The sequence below is a fragment of the Ailuropoda melanoleuca genome, chromosome 17 (assembly GCF_002007445.2).
Source record: "Ailuropoda melanoleuca isolate Jingjing chromosome 17, ASM200744v2, whole genome shotgun sequence".
Lineage (NCBI taxonomy): Eukaryota > Metazoa > Chordata > Mammalia > Carnivora > Ursidae > Ailuropoda > Ailuropoda melanoleuca.
In genome coordinates this window covers 695,914-717,724 of record NC_048234.1, presented here as the reverse complement: position 1 = coordinate 717,724, position 21,811 = coordinate 695,914, and the positions used below count along the sequence as shown (strand labels likewise).

Here is a 21,811-nt window from a genome sequence, read left to right as displayed (position 1 = left end):
GGAGGTCAGCCTGCAGCTGGGGTCAAGCTCGGTCTGGGCCGGGATCGGAGAGAAGCTGGCTGGCGACCCTGTCCGTCTCCCTCTCTCCCCAGGGGCGGGGACGGGCTGGCGGGAGAAGCACCCGAGGGCCCCGCCTTGAGGACAGCCCGGCTGGTGGGGCCGCGAGCACGTGCCGGCGTCTCACCTGACAACCATCTTTACGGGGTAGACGCCGACCCCCAGGCGCCGGGGCCGCGGCACGCTGTACGTGATCCGGCCACTGCTGTTGGTGATCTCCGTGTCCAGGTGCACCCAGCGGCCCGACGACGGCTCTGCCATCACCAGGATGTCCACCTGCACGTGGCGGGGGGCGGGGGACTCCCTGAAGGCCGGGGGCTGCTGGTGCGGCTGAGGGGCCAGGCCAGGGAGCTCTCTGCCCGGCGCCCCACCTGCCTCTTAGACGCACTGAGGTCGCGCCTACCCCCCACCCCACCGCTCATATCCATGACCTGCTTTGGGATCCCACCACCCGGCCTGCCCGCCCCCAGCCCTCACCCCTCCTGCCACGTGCAGCCCGCGAGGGACGGCATGGACCCCGTACCTTCTCCCCAGTCAGGGCCACCATGTCGAGGGGCCCGTACATGAAGCGCCCCACCAGGACCTGGGGGCCATCTTCAGCCGCGATCACGTCGTTGGCCCGGTGGTTCGCAGTCACGTTCTGAAAGGACAGAAACGGGTTCAGCCAGAGCTTGCTTCTTCCTGACACCATCCTTAGGACGGCCGGAGGGACGTGTCGCTGCCACATCACGCCTTCCCAGGTGGACCTTCTGAGCCACGTTCCTGCGGGATCCACGAGAAACACAGACTGGTGGAGCCCAACACTGTCTCCAAGGACAGACAAGCACGCTCTGCTCCTGACCGTCTCGCATGCCCCGAGGGAGCGGCCATCCCGACTGTCCTCCTTCCCGTATCCTGGCTGGACGCTGCCAGATGCCTCCGGGGCTCCCTTCCCCATCCTGGCTCACATCCCACAGCCATTTACCATCCCTCTCTTCTTACTGGGAGAGGGGGACGCACCGGAGTGGACGGAGCTGCGTAATGAGACCGCGTGTGCCCCGCATCCAGCACAGCTGCTCTGGGCCCCCACCCCCCACACTCCAGAGCATTCTGGGCATCGAGTCATTTCGTCTGTAACTGTCCCGATGTCCCCATCCTTCCACTTCTGGGTTCCATTCATCCGGCAGCTGGGAGGCCTCCCCGACCGCCCACCACCCCAGCCTCACTCCCAGACCCGGATCCCTCAAGCTGGTGACCCTCCCCTCACAGAGCTCTCCCCACACCTGCTAGGGCTCCATGTCAAATGCAAGCCCTGCCACCTCCTCTTTGGAAAGCACTGTGGACTCGTGGCACCTGCGTCCCGCTGCTCCCCGTCCAGCCCGTGGTGCTGCCTCCAGGCCTTGGCTCACCCTGGCGCTCCGACTCTGCGTGCCCCCACGTGCCAGCCCACCATCCCCGTGGGCGGGCCCAGCCTCGCCCAGGAAGCACCCCGTGGACTCCTCTCAACTCCCCCGCTGTCTGCATGCAATTCCAGCATTCAGCTGCAGGCCCCTCATGGGCACGGGTCCCTGAGCTGGGCGCTGGGCACGCGGGGAGGAAGCAGGTAGGGACCCTGACCTGGACAGGGTCGGGGAGCACCACAGGCCCCCTACAAGAATGCTCGGGGAGGGGGGGAAGTTGACTCATGCAAATAAATGCACGAGAAGACGCCTGCACCGTCCGTCGTGGGGCAACACTGGGCCAACACAGCCGGGAGACCCCAGTCGGCGCTCGTCGGGACGGCCGGACCCCTCACCACTGCCCGCCCCCCGTAAGGTGTAGCACAATGTAGGTGCCTTGGAGAAGCTGGCCAGCTCCTCCAGCTGGAGGACAGACAGACCGGAGCTTCCGCTCCGAGCGGCCCTTCCCCTGCTGGGTGCGTACCCCAGATAGTGAGAACACGTGTGCACACAAAAGCCCATGGCATCGTTCACGCAGAACGCCCAGCAGCTGGTGAACGGGTAAACGCGTGTGTCCCTGCGAGGGGAGACCGTCCGGCCACCAGGAAGGAAGTATGGCCACCCGCGCAGACACGGGTGCACCCTGGCAACGGGACGCCCCGCGAGAGAAGCCAGACGTGGAAGACAACACGCTGTGTGACCCGTACACGGTCAGCCCCCGAAGGCCGAATGTACAGACAGCGGAGCTGGGGGTGGCGGTGGGGTGAGGGGCACGAGCAAGGGGTCTCCTCCTGAGGCCACGACCATGCTCTAGAACGGACTGCAGTGATGTTTGCACACATCGGTGACCGTGCTGAAACGCACTGAGCTGTGCATGTCTACACGTGGTATAAAACGTGGTTATAGCTCAAAATGTGTTTGCAGAAACAGCTGATTCATGGAGCGCCGATCGCCTTCTGGCCTGGACGGTTCTTAGGGTCCACGGTCGGTGTTCCCACCAGACTAGAGGGGCCACCAGGACAGGGGCTGCGTCTCTGAGCCCCACGCTGCCCCCCGCAGAGGGCACAGGGGCCACATCCACACTTGATGACGGTTGGCTGAGTCAGTACATGCGTTCATGCCTCCCAAACTCCTACTCATACTTTGACACCTTGCAGGGGCTCATGTTTGGGGAATCCCGCGGGGCCTGCGCTGGCAGTCCTTTCCTCCATCTTCCTCCTCTCACTCTATCGTGGCAAATTCCACAGCAGGCCACGCGCGGTGGGAAAGCAGACGGGGAGCCCCACGGTCGTGGCAGGACGCCGACTCAAGTCCACATCTACGGAGGCCGGACGTCCAGCGCTGCTCCACGCCTGGCTGCACCCCGCCACCCCAGTGCCCTGAAGCCCACCCCCGGTGCTCCCCTGGAGCCAGGTCCCCGGGTCCCCGCTTCCCCAGCCCCGCGGCAGCCCCGCTCCCAGGGGCCACCGTCCACACCCGTAAGCCGTGCCAGAGAGCACGCACCCGCAGCTTGACCTGGGTCCTCTTACGGAGCCACTTCTCACGGGGGTTGGCGGGGCTCAGCGCCGCAGGATCCAGGCCGGCGCTCTCCTTGACCGTCACGCTTTCGTAACGCATCACCTGGTGAAGAGTAGGGCAGGGCTCCAGGTCAGCCCGGCCGCCCGCTGCCTTTGCCCAGGGTATCAGGCCCACCAGCCTGTGGCCGGCCAGGGCTCGCCCCCCACCAGCCTGGGACCCCTGGGGGTGCCGGGAGGCCCAGGACCCGGCAGCTGGAGCCGGAGCTCGGGGCTGTCGGATCTCAGCCTCCGCACGCCGCGCCGAACCTCGCGGTGCCTGCTCTGTACCCCTCCTCGGCCTTGCTGTCAGCGCAGGCGGTCCTTACCCGAGGCCAGGCCCTCCTGCCCACTCGGGGCATTGCCCCCACCGCACTCCCCACCCCACCCCCCTGCTTGGTGCCTCCCCACCGGACGTGCCCTCTAGCACTCGCATACGCTGCTCCAGCACCCGTCCCGAGGACGGACTCCGTGCCTCTCAGACCGTGGCACTCTCCGTGGTCCCCCACAGCCACACCCCACAAAACAGCCCGTGCGAGGCTCTGCACCCGCCCACCTCCTCCCTTGCACCCACTCCTGGCAGCCTCGCCCCAGGCCCCCCAGCGGCCATTCTCCACGAGGCCCCTGATGTGCCCTGCCCAGCTCAGAGGCTCACTCCCTCTTCCGCTCCTGTCCGTCCTGCAGGGTCTGGTCCTCCATGCTCTGGGTCCCCGGCTCCCCCCCAGAGGTTCTCTGCCTACAGTCACTCCCTCAGCATCTGGTCTTCATCCGTTCCCCACGCAGAGCTCCTAAAACCCTTGCAATTTCCTAAACGCCGAGAGACCTAAAGGGGCCTCTTGTGTATGAGGTGGCATTTGGACCCCACCGAGGGGGCTGGAGGCCAGGAGAACTGCCAGTCCCGCCCCCTGACCTCTGGGGACGGATGACGGCTGGAGGTTGAATCAATCACCAGCAGCCAATGATCTGATGAGTCATGCTATGTAATGAAGCCTCCACGAAAACCCGGGACTGGGCTCAGAGAACTTTCTGGTTGGTGAGCCCCGCACCAGTACCCAGCTGCCATCCCAAAGTGGGTTCCCAGGCTGGTCTCACAATGGGACACGGGACTCGCTTCCAAAAATACAGTCAGCTGCCCACCCTCCCTCACCTGAGCCCTGCCGTGGCTTCTCGGGGGACACAGAACAGAACCCATCTCCTGCCCTCGGCCCCTGAGGCTGCACGTGATCCGTCCTCTGACCCCACCAGCCTCCTTCCTCCCAGGCCCCCCCAAGTCCCCGGCCTCTCTGAGGACACCGAGGCCCTCGGAGAACAGGCTTTTATCACTTGGCTCCAGATTGGAAGATGGGGACGTTCTCCTAAGTACTTTCCCTTTCATCTTCTAGAAAGTTCCACAGTGTTGACCAGAAGCCAGTGATCTTCATGAGACCTACCGTCTGACCTTACGACACCCCCCGAGGATGGCCTGCAAGGTGGGCCTCTCCCCACGCACAAGGATGGGCCCTCCAGGAAGGGGAGCCATACCTGTCTCAAGATGAAGGCCACCACGTCCGTGGACTCCCAGTAGCTGGCGTGGAAGAGGTGAGGCAGGGCCACCGTGGGGAAGGCCGTGAGGACGTCCGGGCAGTACAGGGCGTAGTCGATGCGCTTGGTGCCCCACCACCTGGCCGTGACTGTGGGCCCGACAGCGAGGTGAGGACAGCGGGGCCGTGTGGGGCTAAGCACCCAGCTCGCACCAAGCCCCCAGCTTCCCGCAGCCAGCAGCCCCTTTGCCTGCCTGCCCCAGGACGGGGGCAACACACGGGTCCCCAGGAGTGGGGGCCGGCCCCAAGGAGACATCCAGTCTCATCCCCGGGATGCAGGGATTCCCAGTGGGAAGACGGAACGTGGGGTTAGGGCTCAGGCTGGGGTTGAGGTCGGTCTAGGCCTGGCAAGGTCATGGCTGGGTCCACAGGGCCTGTCCAGGGCCAGAGCTCGGAGCTCAGTCTGGACTTCCTTCAGGGCTCCTGGCCGGCCCTCAGCAGGCGCCCCAGGGAAGGCCCCGCTCCCCCAACCAGGCAGGGCCCCGAGGACCCTCACTCACCGTGGGAGGCGCCCACGGGTGCCAGGCTGTCCGAGGACCCCGAGCTCTCGCTGTGGGAGCTGTCCTGGCTCACCCTCCGTCCTGGGCGCTGGGCCTGGGGGGACGAGGCGGGGGCGTCGGGAGGCGGTGGGCTGTCCTGCGAGCTGCCCTCCAGGAAGAGGGAGCTGTGGGTGTGCAGGGCATGGGCTGCAGGGGAACGTCACAGTCAGGGCGAGGTCATGTGTCCCAGGGCTGCCCAAACTGTGCCTGCCCCACGTGGGGTGGGAGGCCAGGCCCTTGGGGGTGCCAACCTGCCCCCCCCCTGGGGGCCCCGACGGGCCTCCTGCACCCCCGGGCCCAGCTGGGTTCCACCTGCTCTAAGGTGCGGGTTGTGCAGGGACCAGGCAGCTGCTGAGGGCATCGCTGGGAGACTGAGGTCACGGGATGACCCATAGCCACATGCTCTCGTCCAGACTCCTCCCCGAGCCACAGAAGACTGCAGCCGAGCCTGGACGGGAATGGCACTCCAGCCTGGGGGCTAAGGTGCTCTCTGGGGGCAGGGCGATGCATTTCAGTGGGCGTGGGGTGACGTTTCAGAGCCATTTCTGTCTGAGGAAGCTCCTGACAAAGTAGGGCTTCGGGAATTCAGTTTCTGTTACAAATTGGGGGGCGGGGCTGGTTTCTAATCCTGAAGAAACCATGGCATGGCCCCCTCCGACCAATCTGGCCCGGGCTCCGAACAGGCTCTGGCCAGACTTCCTCGACTGGGATACGGAGCCGAGGTTCTGGTCTCCCAGCCCTGACTGTCCATGCCTGGCTCACCCCAGTCGAGCCCCAGAGGCCACTGGCCCTCCCCCAAACCCCCTGCCCTTGCTCCCCCTGCAAAGTTCCCCCCGACCCCCATCCTCCAGGTCTTCCCCACCTGTCCCAATGCCATGGTCCAAGGCCCCCTCTTCCATGATGCCCACCAGGTTGGGACACTCCCTGCCATGCCCCTCCAGGGTCAGCACCCAGCGTGGACCCCTGGACTCACAGTCAGGTCTGGCGGCTCGAGCACTGTACGGCCGGCCACAGGAACCGTCCGGGGACAGAGCCCAGAGCCCCCAGTCGCCTCCCGCAGAGCAGGTGTGCGCGCAGGTGGGCTGCTGGGAAGGCAGGGAGGCGGCTGCTTCCCTGGCCTCCTCTCGTCTAGAGCTCACAGACCCTGCTCCGCGGGGGGCTAGCCCCTCCTTCAGCTAACCTGGCGGGGCCCAGCCTTGGGCGCAGCGCACTCTCACACCCCCGAGAGCCTACCCAGGAGGAGCGACTGTCCATCGCCCAGCGGGAACCTCTGGTAGCGGGGCACGCTGACGGGCGGCACCAGGTGGAACGTGGGCTCCAGCAGGGGCTCGAGCCGTGAAGCCGAGGGGTCCGCGCAGTGGAAGAAGCTGTACACCTGGCCGCAGGCGGGGCGCACCTGGAAGCCTGGGGGTGAGAGGGGGCAAGGCGGGCCCCTTCTAGCTCCTGCTCCCTCGAGGGCAGCTTCGGGCCGCTTACCGCTCTGCTCAAAAAGCTGCCGTGGCTCCCCGCCACCACAGCAGCAAAGCTGTTACGCTGCGTTCGGCATTCAAGGCCTTGCCAGACCGCCCGCCTCACCCAGCAGCGGCACCGCAGGCGCCCAGCACTGCAGCCCAGCGCTCGCCCGCAGCTCCGCACCCAGACCTGCGGTGTCCCTCTCTCCCTGTGCCCTTGCTCACGCAGCCCCTCCCTCTGCTATCTCCCCTAGTCAGACTCCCGCAAATCCGTCCAGCTTTCACGCAGCTGACCTGACCTGCGAGGCGGACTCGGGGTCCATCACACTGGGTCAGCCGCCCCTTCCCCAGTGGCCCAGCCCCCAGGCTGGACGGTAACGGGGTTCTGGCTGCCCAGAGCCGGCAGAACACTTCTCCCACCGACCAGAAGGTGTCTCCACTGAGGCGCCCTGTCCACCTGGCTCAGGGGGCTGGCAGGTCTGGTGTCCAGGGAGCCCCAGGTTTCCTTGGCAACGCCGAGGGCGGCCATGGGATTCTGCCTCACTCCCCAGCCTGCTTCGGGCAGAGCTCTTCCCTCCTTATCCGCCCCATTGTGTCATGTGGGTGAGCGCTGGTGCGAAGGGGGCTTGAGAGGCCCCGACGTGCAGACCCTCGAGGTGCCCCAGCCCCTTGCACCCTCAGAATCACCGCAGGACCACCAGCTGGGGCAGATCACCGCGGCGTGTAGCTTGGAGCAGTGGGGGCAGGCGTCCAGGGCTGCGGGCGCTGTGTGCAGGGGCACGGAGGTGGGCCTGGGCACACGCGGGCTCAGTACGGGGGACCCGGCTGCAGCAGGCCTGTCTGCCTGGGCGCTGGGGAAGGAGGGCGGCAGGAGGGCTGAATGGGGACGTGAGATCCACCAGCGCTGGCGTATCTGGGGAAACTGCCCCCCCCCGTGTCCCCCAACCCCATCACCCACCTCTCCCTGCCCCCCACCCCTCTCCCCCAGCTGGAGGGCCTGACGCGCGGCTCCAGAGACACAAGGCCTCTCAGGCCCCAGCCCAAGCCACCCACCGTCCAGCCCGGGCAGCACCGTCCTCCGCATGGCCAGGACCAGGCCCAGGGGCGAGCCGAGGAGGAAGAAGTCGGACACGTCGAAGTCCAAGCGACCCAGGCTGGCCTCGGGCGGCTGGGACCCCCCGGCCGCTGGGGGCTCGGCCTCGTCCTTCAGCACACTGGAGTGGATGCTGCCCCAGGGAGAAAGAGCCGGGAGGGCCGTCAGGGAAGCGTGCAGGCTGAGCGGGGACAGCCCAGCCCTCCGTCGCCGTGTTAGGGCTCAGCGCTGACCGCCACCGTGAGGGCCACCAAGGGCGTTCGGCGAGGGCAGGGATCCGCGGGCCTGCTTTTCCTCTGAAGGGCAGATGGTAAGCGTTTCAGACGTTGGGGCCATGCAGCCCCCCTCCCATCTAGTCAGCTCTGCCGCTGTCCCCGGCAAGCAGGTGTTTCTTGGACAAACAGGCACGGCTGCCATCCAATAAAACCTCATCTTCTCAGCGGGGCTGAGAACCTAGGAGCACCCAGGCAGCCCTCACGCGGGGAGGCCCCCCCCGACGGTGCTGGCTCTGCGGGGCCGCCCTGTGAGCTCCTGCACGGCTCCGGAGAGGCCTGGCCCAGACACACACCCACCAGTGAGGTCAGGCCCGCCTGCGGACACCATGCAGACGCCTCCCTCCCCTCCAGCCTGCACAGGAGTCAGAGAAAAACAGGCCGAATTCCAAGCAGTCCCGCCCCAGGCGCCGCGGCTCCTCAGAGCCCAGGCTAACGTTCAGTCACGGACCCACGGCGGCTGCGAGGACAGGCCGCAGACCCGGGGTCTCTAGACCTCCCGGCCGACCTTGAAGCACAGCTCAGCGTTTAAGACCATCCAGTGGGATCCCCGATCTATGAGTCGATTAACTGAATGCAAATTCGTCCAGAATCCTCAGGGTGGACATAAACGGGAATTTCAAGAACTAACAATGGGAACAGTGTGGGCGACTGGGGCGCCCTCTGGGAGCGAGCATCCGGGAGCTGGGACTGAATGCCGGGGCTCCCGCCTCGTGCACCGCGAGCCTCTCACGGTGAGGACGGCCTGGCGCTGGGCGGCCTGCAGGTGGTACCCAGCGCCATCCCTAACACACCGCCTACCCCACTGCTAGACAAACAGCCATCGGCCCTATGCCACAGAGAAGAGCTGGCGGTGTTGAACCGGCCCCCGAGAGCCTCCCTCATTCTCCACATCTGGGGCCTCCATAAAGGATTGTTCAAGGATGAGCCAGAGATGTCCCACTTTCACCTTGAGGCCCTGACTTGACAGGCAGCTGTCCAAGCGGCTCTAGGTCCTCAGATTTGAATATGCAAAGCCTCTGACCTAGCGGATTCCCTCCAGGAGTGCATCAGAGTGAAACAGCCCTCATGCACGAACCGCTCACGCACAGAGACATCCACCCACGCGCCATCCGTAATTTCAGAGAACTGGGAAAAGCCAAGTATCCAAGTCCTGGGATGAAGTGAGGTGGCCATTCACTCAATAAAATATTCCTTGTAGAGACTATTCACCAACTATTTATCACATACGGAAAACAATCAGGAAAGATCACAATATGAGGGTTTTTTTTTTTTTAAGTAAAACCATATGGGAAGCCTGAAAATGGTATACACAAAAAGGAAATACTCGGACGTGCTCAGAGCGGATCTGTTTTGCAGAGCTTGTGAGGAGCTCACGATACTTGTCACCGGCGTGAGAAAGGAGGCAGGAAGTAGGGACAGAGAGCGGGGACATCCCTTCCTGGGTAGCACCGGCCTGTGTCCTGAACAAACGTGCAGGCGGCTCACTGAAGTCCGGGCAGGACGCACCACCCGGGGGCCTGGGGGCAGCCGGCCGCACAACCCCAGGAAGCTTCCCGGCCTACGGGGGCCTCTGCTGGCCCATCTGGGAACTAATAACACACTCCCGGAGTAGCTCCCAAAACACAGCCACATCCTCTCTTGGACCAGACTCTCAAAACCATCGGCGAAGCAGAGAGGCAGCGACGGCCCTTTGGCAGAAAGAAGGCGCAGTGAGGCCCGGGGAGGGGGGACAGGCTGTCCTGGTCTCTGCCAGTCGGGGCAGATCAAGGACAGGGCTCAGGACCCACGCAGAGTGGCCGGGGTCCCAGCACTTCCGTGCTCACCCACGCGCCCCCTGGAAGGGTCACAGCCTCCCAGGGGACTGCGAGCGGGGTCTAGCAGACCCCGCGCTAGAAGGAGCGCTTACCTCGACAGGAAGGCGTGGTGCTGGCTGATGGCCTCACAGTCGTAGGTGGAGGAGTCGCTCTGTTTCCGCGGCAACGGCCTCTGGGGCTCGTCATCCTCCGGCACGCTGGAGACATCGATGCTGCTTTTGCTCAGACGCTTGCTGCCGGCCAGACTGCACGCCTCGTCCACCACAACGGGGGTGTCCTTTGGGGCCACGCAGAGGACAGGAGGGCACTGCAGCCACCAGAGACTCCGGGGCCCCGCCTCCTCCCCAGGGCACCGCGAACCCCTCTCCTGAGATGTGAGGACGGCATTCTTCCGCAGGAGCCACACGGTGGCGATGGTGGGATTTCAGGCACGGGAGACCCCCTGGGACTCGGGACAGCCATCCAGGACCCAGCCCTCAATGAGCCCCACTCTTGTAGGATCGTGAAGCCACACTGCATAAGCTAGCTACCACGGATAAATGTGAAGGGCTGGCGTCACCTCCCCCAGGAGAGGCCCCTGCTGCCCTGGGGCTGGGGGGCTCCCAGGGACAGACCCCCGCCCCTATCCCCACCGTCTGCCCACACCTGCGTGCTGCTGATGCTCCCCTTCCGGCTGCTGCTGCCTGGGCTGTCACCCGAGGGCCCCGCGCTGTAGCAGATGGCGTCAAAGGCCAGGAGGCCCCCCACACAGTCCCCGATGAGACACACCTGGAGAAGACAGAGCTGGGACTGAAGGCCTGCCCACCACTGACCCCGCACCCCCATATCCAGCACAGCATCAGGCGCCTGTCCACGGGAGAGTAAGGAACCTGTCCCAGTGAGACACGGAGACAGCCCCAGGGGGACAGGTGTTCACTCTGCGGTCATGGTCGGCCTGACAACAGCACTCAGGCTAGGGTGTCAGGGGTCAGACTCGGGCCAGGGTCAGCCTGAGGACAGACCAGTCAGGCTAGGGTCAGGGGTCAGACTCGGGCCAGGGCCAGGGTCAGCCTGAGGACAGACGGCAGTCAGACTAGGGTCAGGAGTCAGGGGTCAGACTCGGGTCAGGGCTGGCCTGAGGACAGGCAGCAGTCAGGCTAGGGTCAGGGGTCAGACTCGGGCCAGGGTCAGCCTGAGGACAGACGGCAGTCAGGCTAGAGTCAGGAGTCAGGGGTCAGACTCGGGTCAGGGCTGGACTGAGGACAGAGCAGTCAGGTTAGAGTCAGGGGTCAGATTTGGGCCAGGGTCAGCCTGAGAACAGACGGCAGTCAGGCTAAGGTCAGGGGTCAGACTCAGGCCAGGGTCAGCCTGAGGAAAGAGCAGTCAGGTTAGGGTCAGGGGTCAGATTTGAGTCAGAACTAGCCTAAGGACAAGTTAGGTTAGGGTCAGGGGTCAGGTCAGCCTGAGGACAGACAGCAGTCAGGCTAGGGTCAGGGGTCAGACTCAGGTCAGGTTTGGCCTGAGGACAGACAGCAGTCAGGCTAGGGTCAGGGGTCAGACTCGGGCCAGGGTCAGCCTGAGGACAGAACAGTCAGGTTAGGGTCAGGGATCAGGTCAGACTCGGGCCAGGGTCAGCCTGAGGACAGACATCAGTCAGGCCAGGGTCAGGCCAGGTCAGGGCAGGTTGGGTAGGCCATCCTACCTGCCCACTGAAGCCGATCCCGTCAGGGGACTTGAGGAACTCCGCGTAGACCTGGTTGGCCCTCTCGATGACGGTAGCCACCGCATCCTGGTAGCGCGGGGAGGAGATGGCCAACAGCGGCAGGGCGGCCAGAGGGACGTGGTCCTGGCTGTTGCCGAGGCAGCCCTCATCGTGGCTGTAGGGGTTCAGGCTGCAGACAGGGTCAAGGGAAGCCCAACCGGGCTCAGGCAGGGGCAGGTCTGGGGCTGTGCGCCGGGCAGAAGAGAGCGCAGGCGCAAGCTGCCGCGGTTAGGCCCCTGCTCAGGGCTCTATACAGGGGTTGCTGGGCAAGAGCTGGAGGAAACAGGGCGCAGGCAGGGGACTTGGGGGGGTGGCATTCCACTGACTCCCCTGTGCGTCTGTGCCCACGCCAGCCTGGGATGTGGGCCTGGGGTCTCCTGGGACAGCTGCCTTCCCTGCCTTCTTCTGCTGGGCCCCAAGTGACACCCCGATCGTGGAGGAAGCCACCTGGTGTGGCTCAGGGTGGGGACATATCAAGAGCAGACTTCCTGGAGGAGGCGCAGTTTGAACTAGGTCTCAAGGAAGGCTTTAGGGACGCTAGAAAGGAGGAGAAAGAGCCTTTCAGGTGTGGGGTCCCACGTCAGCCACCGCAAGAGAAGGGCACACAGCAGCGCGCATCACCTTGTGTCCGTCCTTCTCGGGAGAGGATCAGAGCCATTGTGGGCTTTGTGGAAAGGTGTGATCTCAGAAGGGACTAAGAGAGCCTGCCCTACAGCATCTTCACGGGGACAGTCCAGCCCCCTCATCTCCCTGCTCCCCCACCAGCAAGTCCCTCCCACTGTGGGTGGCTCACACCCCTCTGGGACCTGCTCCCAGCACCTGCCCCAGCCCACACCCCCACATGTCTTGCCTCTGTCCCCTGGGGCATCAGGCCCTGCTGTCTGGGAGGGACCAGCCCTCTGCCCATGGCCCAAGCTCAGGCTGATGAGGGCCCAGTGCTGATCCCACTGGGGACCTGACAGAAGGCAGGACAGGCGACAGGGCTCAGGGTTTCCTGAGCAGGTGGCAGAGCCCTCGTGGTGTGCAAGGCTGGCCTCACAGCCATTCCTCATCTCCAAAGAACACAAATTAGAGGAAACAGGCCTCAATTGCAGCCGGAGAGATTTTAATTAGCCGAGCAAGAGCTCCCTCCCGGCATGACTGGAGTGATGGATGGCCCAGCAAGGAGCTGCCCGGGCGGGGGGAGAGAGGCAGTCCCCCACCCGCCCGTCGAGTGGCCGGGCTATCCATCTTTCTGGTGATCGGGGCCGGGGCTGGCTGACCCAGTTCTGGAGGTCAGATGTCTTGCGGGCGAGGGGGCTGGGATCCCGAGATTGATTACAGAGGAGCATAGTAACTCCTGACGGCTGGAGCAGGGGAGAGCCTGCTTCCCAAGTCCCGCCACCGAGCAGGTGCCCAGGGCAGCCGTGACAGATGCAGATTCCAGGGCTGCTCCCCTCCCGACCGGGGACTCCAGGGGTGAGCCCCGAAGTCCCGCATTTAACAAAAATCATGGCAGGTTGGGGAACTACTGAATCATCCCGTCCCTCCTTCCCGCTTGGCTGGAGACCTGCCCTGTCTGTCCTGTGACCACAGACGGTCAGAGAAGAGTCTGCTCCGGGTCCTGAAGGCAGAGGAGACCTTCCTGTGTCTCAGAGGGAAGAGTGAGCCCCGCATGCCCTGCTCTCCCCCGAGGGACCAGGGGCAGGTTTAGATGAAGAACCAAGGCCCCGCGAGCGTGCTGCGTCTTCCCCTCCAGCTGGGTTCTCTGCCGGGAGTCGGGACATCCTCTCCCCAGCCCGCGTCCACAAGAGAGCGCCATCCCCCATGAGGACAAAGTGAGGGACAGCTAACCCCCCGCTGTGGCTGGGGCACCAGCACGCAGGACGCTCACAAAACCTCCAGCAGGTACTTAGGACATGATTATCCCCATTCTGCAGATGAGGAACCCGGGACAGGGCCGTCTCCCTGGTCCCCCCACCCCCCGGCATCCGCGGCACCCTGCACTGCCTGCATCACGACACACATGCCCACTGCACTGTGTGGCTCAAAGGCAAGGCTGCCCAGGTCCAACTCCCGGCTCGAGTCGCTGGGTACCCCTGGGGGAACTCGCTCGGCCTCTCAGGGCCAGGAGACCAGCGCCTGGTGAGCCCCAGGAGTGTGTCTGCACCATCGAGGGGCCAGCACCACCCGGCTGGGGAGAGGAGGACACGCTGCACGGGTGCTCGTGGCTCCGGACTCTCACTGACCGCTTCCCAGCACCGCGCTCACGGTCGGTCAGGGACTGACGTCCCAGGGAGGTACCCCGGGCAGGGGCAGCCCCTCCACGTCATCCCCACCCGCCCTGGCCAGCCCGAAAGGGCAGAAAGGGACTCAGAGACTCACTTAGAGACAAGCGAGAAGGCATCAGAGCAGACGGCGGGGCAGGGCACGAACTTGATGAGGATGTGGCCCAGGGCCGCCGGGAAGTGGGCCCGTGTGACCTTCTCCAGCACGGAGCCGAAGGTGTGGATGTCGGCCGCCTTGCAGGACGGGTCCCCCACGCCCGTGTCCAGGATGCTCCCCCCATGCAGCACCAGCAGGAGCACGTGCGTCTTGCAGGAGCGCTGCGGGCAGCCTTCCTGAGAAAGACATCAGTCGGGATAGAGACAGGAGGCAGAGACCCGGCATGGCGCACACAGCGTGGCTGGCCCGTCTCGGCTCCCGCTGTGGCGGGACCTCCTGTGCACTCGGAGAGAGGCACACAGGCTGCCAGGTGGCCGAGCCCCCCATCGTCAGGAAGGGTCCTAAGAGAGCCTTCTTGTTCATGTGGGAGCAGCAGCCCAGAGAAGGACAAGCACCTGCCCAGGGTCCCACAGCAAATCCAAGGATGATGAAGTCAAGGGCCTACCAGCCTGGTGCCCTGCCAGAGATCCCGACCAGAGGTGGGCTCAGACACCCCCAGAAGCCCAGCCCACCTCATTGTCCTCGTGGATCTCGATGCTTCCCTGGGCTGGGAACCTCTGTCTTCTCAAGGAAACCCGATACAGTTCTCCTGTGGGGGAACAGGGGACTCAGCACCCGTGGGCCTCCCTCATCGGGGCCGTGGCCATTCCCTGGGCTCCAGCTGGAGGGACAGCGTCCAGCCCCCGCCTCTGGGTCAACGGGACCAGAAACCTCCATCCTCCCCAGGGAAGGGAGGCCAGCAGGGGCAGGCTGCCGCACGCGCTGTCCCTGGGGCCGGGGAGACTGTCCTGCTTTTCTCCACCAGAGACAAGAGCGACTGCAGAAATGTCATCTGCTGACGTCTGCTTCCAGCTATGGGCGCAAATGTGGGCCGAGCACCCGTCCAGAAACTGGAGCCCTGTTTCAAGTAGTTTGAAAACATGTGCTTGAAGCCTTCAGGGCAACAGCAAGGCCTTGAAGTGGGGGGCCTGGGGCCTGGGGCAGGTGGACCCCCAGAGAGGCACGGCGGCACCTGGGCCCAAGCTCCTCATCACCGGGGAGCTCTGGGGTGAGGCCGCCCCCACAGAAAGGCTGTCCTTGCCGCCCTCAGCTGCCCCACCTCTGGGGTCTCACCCGAGCCCTCGCCCCACTGCCGCAGGGACCCGCAAGCAGCAGCCGCAGACCACATCTGGCCCACCAGCTGTTTTTGTAAATAAAGTTTTATTGGAACAGAGCTGGAGTCTGTCAGAGTCACAGACACATCGTTGCCACCGAGTCGTCACAGCCCGCAAAGCAAGAATGTTTGCTCTCGGCCCTTACGGAGAAGTCTGTGTGATCTGATTCCCGAATGTCACTGCACTGGAGCCTGGGGCGAAGACAGGCCCCCTCACCGCGCGCCCGGTGCAGCCCGCCATGCTGACCTTGCTTCTTCTCCCTTCTCCCCACGGCGGAACCACACGGCTAGACTACGAACCACTTGTGTGCCCTCGATGACGGGGAACTCACTCACCTCCTAGAGCAGCCAGTTGGGCACTGGGACGGCCCTTTGTTTCTTTGCACAGCCCCCACCAGAGCCTGTCACACCTGCCAGGAGTCCCGTGGGAAGGATCCTTCTGGGGGCTCTGCAGGTGAGCCTGCAGCAGGGGAGGGTGGGAGCCCGACCGAGGGTCTGGGTCAGATCTCCCAGCCGCCCTGGCCCCGCGGTGCTCGGCCAAGAACACCAAACAAGAAACTTTCCTTGGCAGGCAAGTGCATTTCTGAACTCTTCGGTCCCTACAGACGCGGCCCCGGTCTGCCGCCCTCACAGGCGGGAGATGGTTGGCCTGGAAGTGAAGGGGGACGACCCCGGTGGGAGGGAGGCCTGGCTCGGCCCGCACTTCATCCAGCGCCTTCCAGCCTCTCGACTCTTCTCCGGGACGTCGTGCAGACCCTGGGCCCTGACCTCGGGATCCACGGGGAGCTGGCCTGGTTTCTGCTGAGTACTTAGTGTGTCCCAGGTGCCGTCACCTGTCCCCACAACTGCCCTGAGCGTTGGTTCTCTGGGCGTTAGCCCCATTTGCAGACAGACAACCGAGGCTCACGCCTCCTGAGTCATGTGCCCCAGGCCCCACCCCAAGTGAGGGCAAGTGAGCCTGCACGCAAGCCCACACTCTCCAGAGGACGATGCCCGGCGGTGGACCGTCCCCCTGGGCCCCGCAGCTCCCCGGGGGGGCGACACCACGGTCCCCATCCTCAGGAGAGGGAACGCGCACGCAAACCGCAAAGCGGAGTCTGCCCAGCACGGCCCTCCTCCTACAGCAAAGCAGCCATGCTCCGTGGTGCCTGTGGCCTCGTGGGCAGCTCCAGGGACGGCGGGGACCAGGAGACCATGACTTCCGAGGCAGGGACAGACCTGATTTGGAGCCAGAGCGCCCGAGTCCAAGTCCTGCTGCTAGCGGCTGTGTGAGCAGGGCTCGGGTTCTCATTTGGGACACGGCGCTCACAATGGGCCTGGAAACACGCCAAGCCTCTGTCTGCGTCAGTCATGTATCAGGAGGACAATCTGGGGGGCCCGGGGGGCCCCGAGCCGGGGCCTGAGGCTGGCAGGGACGTGGCTGCCTCTGCACATGCAGCCCTGCCCCCGAGTCCTACCCCGAGCCCCGGTGGCCTCCCCGCAGCCTTGCCGGGCCGGGTGCCCGCTTCCAGCGTGATTATGGGCTTCAGTGCCGCGCTCGATACCAGTCACCACGCGAGCCTATAAATAAGCCGCAGGGAAGACGTGAGGGTCCCGCCGTCTCCCGGGCACCGTGCCCTCTGCGAGCTGGGGCTGCATCCTGCCCCGCGCTGACCACACAGGCCGCAGGCACCGGCGTCCTCGATCGGCCGGCGGCCAGCTGCCTTGGGCCCACGCCACACCCTGGGCCGCGAACGGATGCCGCGTCCTGGCCACAGACGGTGCTGAGGCAGCTCCTGGCTCGGCGGGGACGGACCTGGCAGGGCCCTCAGCACCCCCGCGCCTTCCCGGCCAAGGGGAAGAGTCTGGCTTCCTTTCAGTGCACAAAAGCCAGAGAGATTTGGCTCTGGGGGAAGGAGAGAGAAGGCCTTCCCCAGACCTATATCCTGCCCCGCGAGGGCGGGCTAACAGGGCTCTGCTCTTCTGAGAACTAGACATTTCCACCAGGGTAACTGAGGACACTGGCTCTGGTTCGCCCACCAGACCCAGCAGCTTCACTCCTCCCCGCCTCGGCTCATGCGGGGCCCTCTGCCGGTAGGGCTTTCCTCCCTGGGCACACCAGCAAACTCCTATCTGTACCCCAAAACCCTGCCCCACTGTCCCAGCCTCCAGGAAGCCTTCTCAGATCTACTTAGGCAGTGAGGGTCATCCCACACAGTGCTCAGCGGGGCCTGGCTCCTGCTGTGAGGTTACTTGTCCATTTCTGCATCAGACTGGGGGTCCCCCGAGAGCGGGGAGCCTCAGCGGCCAGGGTCTAGCATGGCGTTTTTGTGAAAACTCACTGCAGGCAAAGATCCCAGGGTACACGCAGCCTGTGAGATGTCTCCGTGCTCGTCAGCCCCTGGGAGAAATCCCGTCCAGGGAAGCGTCATCTACTGGCAGGTGCCTCTCCTAGAAGGCCCCCGGGGCGCTCGGGTCAGGGAACCATGGTGAGTTCTGGGCCTGGCCTGGGCCTTCTCCGTCTTCCCCCTCCACAGGCTTCCCCAGAGCCTCTGGTGAAGGGAGCGGCTGGCGGGGTCCCGGGAGGTGGGGAGCCCAGGACCTCATGGGCGGGATGCCTGTTTCTCCCCACGTCTTTGCTTCTGCCGGCGTGGCCCTATTCAGGCGGCGTCCCTGCAGTGCCCAGGTTTGGGGTGGGGTGAGCCCACGGCTGCTTCTGTGACCGTGTCTTGTGACCTCAGCGCCCGCCCCCAGCTCCCCTGGTGGCCCACCCAGCTCCCCATGGCTCCTCCTGCCAGCTGGAGAGGGGAGGCTATATTTGCTTAATCACAACCTTGGAAAGGCACAAATTGTGATCACCCTTCTAATTACCCAAGTGCCACACTGCTCTTGAGACAGAAGCCAAGGTCAGCACCCATGCGCTTGGCACGCCAGGCAAAGCGTCACCCACCACACGTCCACTCTGTCCGTCTCTCCTGCCGCCAGCCGCGGGGACACACACTTCATCCCATCAGCCCCTGCAGTCCCCCACCTGCGCAGGGCCCAGCTTGCAACCTCATGGCACGCCCTGAGAGCGACACCATCCTCTGTGCACGCACGTTAGCACAAGCATGGGCATAAATCTGGGGATGAGCCCCGTGTGGCTCTGCCACCTGCTTGAGCGGGACGCGGGACGTGGACCGGGAGTGTCTGCGAGGAATGAGAGCCACATTCCCCGGCAAGCGGGAGGCTCCGTGGCCCTGAGCCCGCGAGTGAACGCACACAGACAGACACACACGTAGGGGACAGGCATGGGAAGAGTCAGGGATGAGGACGAGCGCCCCCGTCAGCGTGGTTTTGTTTGGAGGGTGGGACAATGAGGCATCGTTTTCTGAGCTCTGCGCTCTTTCCCCATTTTTCTCCGGTGAGTGAGCCCGGATTTCCTTTAGTGTAAAGCTATCAATGAGTGCGAGCACGTGTCACACTTACAGCAAGAACACTTGAAGCCAGCTGCAGCCCTACCTCACCAAACACACACAGGACACACACATCAGAGCTGGCGGTCTGGCCAGGGGACCCGCGGGCGTGGTAAGGGGGGGACGGCCTGCCGGGGAAACGGTAACCGGGAAACACGACGCTGGACACCGCGGCGGCCTCCTGCTCCACTGGCTGGGGCCCAAACGTGTGTCCGGGAGCACGAGGACCTCGAGGGCCCCGGGGTCACATGACACGGGCCTCAGCCAGGCAGCGGGCCATCTCCACAGCCTCCGCGGCCTTCAGCGCAAATGGAGGAGGGCACGTTCCTACGGCTCAGGCCGCTCTGGGGGCTCGGGTGGAGCTCAGTAACCAGGCAGGAAAGCTGCGGGAAGGGGGTCCCAAGCCCAGGGAAGAGCAGGCTTGAGGGGACACGGGGGCCTGCAGATCCCGGGAAGCTGCATTTGGGTCACTGGACAGAGGGCAAAGCCCAGCCCACAAGACGGGGTGGTTTCTGGAGGGTTCACAACTGTCCTGGAGGGACCTGTGCTGGCCCGGATGTGTAAGTGGACCCTGAGCAGATAGACGCAGGGCAGGACCCCCCGGCAGGCGGCTAGATGGACCCTGAGTCCCCTGCCGTGACAACTTAACCCTTTCAAGGTCAGGGCCCAACCCCCTCGGCCTGCATTTATCTGCTAAGGAGGCCCAAGCCCCGCTGGGCTGGTCAGCCCCCCACAGAGGCACTGCCCCCAGGGAGGCCTGACCACTGCATGTGAGCGTGGAGGTCGCTCCATCAGATGTGCCCTGAGCTTCCCGCCCTCCGCCAGCCTCTCAAGCTTCCCTACGTTCATCCAAGGGTGCGGGCGCTGGGAGGTGTGGGAGTGAGGGGCTGGGACGCGGACCCAGGTCCTGGCCGGGTGCACCCACCCTCCCAAAGCCTCTCCCTGCGAAGGCAAGGCCGCCACTCTTCCCGATGCCTGCACACCACAGCCCACCCTGCAGAGCGAGCCTGGGGGAGGGAAGGGGGAGGAACCGCGTCGAGCCCATTGGCCCTGCTGGGAAACGGGCACCGAGACGGAGGAAGACAGCAGCTCGCTCCCACCCGCGCAAGCCCGCACGCTCACCCCGCCACTTCCAGAGAAAGGACAGGGCATGGCTTTTATGCACAGGAACAGGTGCCCGGCCTCCGAACCCCAAACGGGGGGTGGGGGGCTGCCCATCGAAATGACTCCAAACGGCCTTTTTCTCACCTCCCCGATTAGGATTACCGTGCTGCCCACGGTGTGGGGAAGCAGCCCCTCCCCCTTCATGGCAGGAGACCAAGTAGGGCACGCCGAACGCCCTCGACGCCCCGGGACCGAGCCCTCGTGCAGACAGGCGCATGCAGGACGTTAGCCACAGCCGCATGGTCATGCTACAAAGACAGAAAGCACCTGTGCCCACCCGTGGGGGACCGGTTAGGTGATTACGGCCACGGGGAGACAGGACACCCTTTCCAAGGCCGACACGCCTCCAAACGCATCGAGATGCTAGGACAATCCTGATACACGATCGCCCGCGACGAGCAGGCGCAGAAGGGAACGTGCCGTGTGCTCCCATCTGTGCGCGGCGTGCACGAAAATACACAGAAGCGGGTATTTATGGAGACGTTCGTGTGTGCAGGGAACGTCTCCAGTCAGCACCGGCCCTTCTTGCGAGGGGCTGGGGGGGGTTGGCGCGGGACGGGAGGAGGCGTGTGCGTCACCTCCGTCCTTTCAGAATTCAGACCATCGGCTGGCGCTGCCTACTCAGAAGTCAGATTAAAAATGAGAATTTTCTCAATGCCCGTGTAGCAGGCAGACTTCTTTTCAGAGATACTAGGTTCTATTTTCTCCCCACTTGGGCTTCTTTGCCTCTGGGGAGACTGTGGCAGCGCTGCCTGGGTTTTGTTTCCAGAAGCTCTTTTGTTCCCAGGAGAAAAGGATTTGAGTGAACAGTCTCTCAGGCTGAAGAGGCCCCGGCCCCCACCCCAGGCTGAGACCAATGCGGGTGCCCTCACTGCTGGGGTGCCCTGAGGGCCTGGGCTGCCGGGCTGGGGCTGGGGCTGCGGAACGGGACCACGGGACCCCCGGGCTGGGGCTGCAGAGCGGGACCCACGGGACCCCCAGGCTGGGGCTGCGGAGCGGGACCACGGGACCCCCGGGCTGGGGCCCCCATGTGCTGGCACCGTGGGGTGGGGCGCTCAGGCCGCTACCTGCAGGGCTGGGAGGCACGCAGGCCTGTCCTATGCCCCCAGGTTGCTCCAAACCTGAGAATGCGGTCCTTTCACCAGACCCTCCTCCAGCCTCACGTCTGCACAGACCTCCCTTCCCCGCTGGAACCCTGATGAAGTCAGAGGCTAGATTCTATCTGCTTCACAGAAACCCTGTGCCCTGGTCCCTCACCGGCCTGTCCTCTGGTTTCCCCTCCGCACACCTCCCCTCTGGGCTCAAGCACTAGGCTGCAGGATTGTTTTCAAACCTCCCTCTCACCACAGGGCCTTTGCACGTTCTGCTCCCCAAGCCCCAACTCTTCTTCATGCTGCTGTGTCTAAATATTTCCTCCTGAAACCTCAGCGGTCCTGTCCCCGGGGGCGCCGGTCCTTGTTCTCCTCCTCCCAACAGCACCATGCTCTCTTCCAGGACTAGTCCTCACACTCCGGGCTCTGGGTTACTTGACCTAACATCTCCATCCCCCCGGGCCGTGAGGTCCTTCAGGGCTGGGACTGGGTTTGTTTATGCTCTGTTTCTCCCTGGAGGCCGTCCAGGGGCTGGCATCTAAAAGATGCCCGTGAAATATTTTTCAAAAAAACGAGTGAACAAGTATTTTGTTCCCGCTTTAGACCCCTTCACTGTCAGAAGCCGAGGACGTCCCCGGCAAGGCACAGACGGCACATGGGCTCGCGGGGACATACGCATCCTCGTGTGAAGGCGTGCACCGGTGCGTTCACACGCACACTGATGCACACACACAAAGGCACGCGCACACGCGTCGGCACGCACACGGGCCACGTCGAACACAGACGCGCACACAGAGGAATGCTCCCCAGGCGGCCGTCTGCCACCCAAGCTCATTAAAGCCGGCTAAATATAGCGCGTCTGCAGCTGTGTTCAGCAAGCTGCCCACACGGGCCAGGAAAAGACACCAGTTACCGGGCGGAGTGGGGAGGGAGGCTGCGGGCAGGGGTTCCGGGGACCGCGCGCCGAAAAAAAAAAAAAAAAAAAAAAAAAAAAAAAAAAAAAAAAAAAAAAAAAAAAAAAAAA

General features: G+C 64.3%; 1 protein-coding gene across 2 annotated transcripts in view; it reads right to left on the bottom strand.

Annotated features, from left to right (window-relative positions):
* The window catches only part of PITPNM3 (PITPNM family member 3), a 71,772-nt gene that overhangs the window by 17,802 nt on the left and 32,159 nt on the right, over positions 1-21,811 (bottom strand). For both annotated transcript variants that reach the window (XM_034647292.1, XM_034647293.1), the window contains exons 5-16: positions 14,458-14,534; positions 13,886-14,121; positions 11,462-11,651; positions 10,426-10,548; positions 9,873-10,057; positions 7,652-7,824; positions 6,381-6,551; positions 5,109-5,294; positions 4,550-4,698; positions 2,979-3,095; positions 581-697; positions 185-333 (exon numbers count right to left, since the gene is read on the bottom strand). In XM_034647292.1, the coding sequence (XP_034503183.1) occupies positions 185-333; positions 581-697; positions 2,979-3,095; positions 4,550-4,698; positions 5,109-5,294; positions 6,381-6,551; positions 7,652-7,824; positions 9,873-10,057; positions 10,426-10,548; positions 11,462-11,651; positions 13,886-14,121; positions 14,458-14,534 (1,873 nt within the window). The remainder of the gene's footprint in view (positions 1-184; positions 334-580; positions 698-2,978; positions 3,096-4,549; positions 4,699-5,108; positions 5,295-6,380; positions 6,552-7,651; positions 7,825-9,872; positions 10,058-10,425; positions 10,549-11,461; positions 11,652-13,885; positions 14,122-14,457; positions 14,535-21,811) is intronic.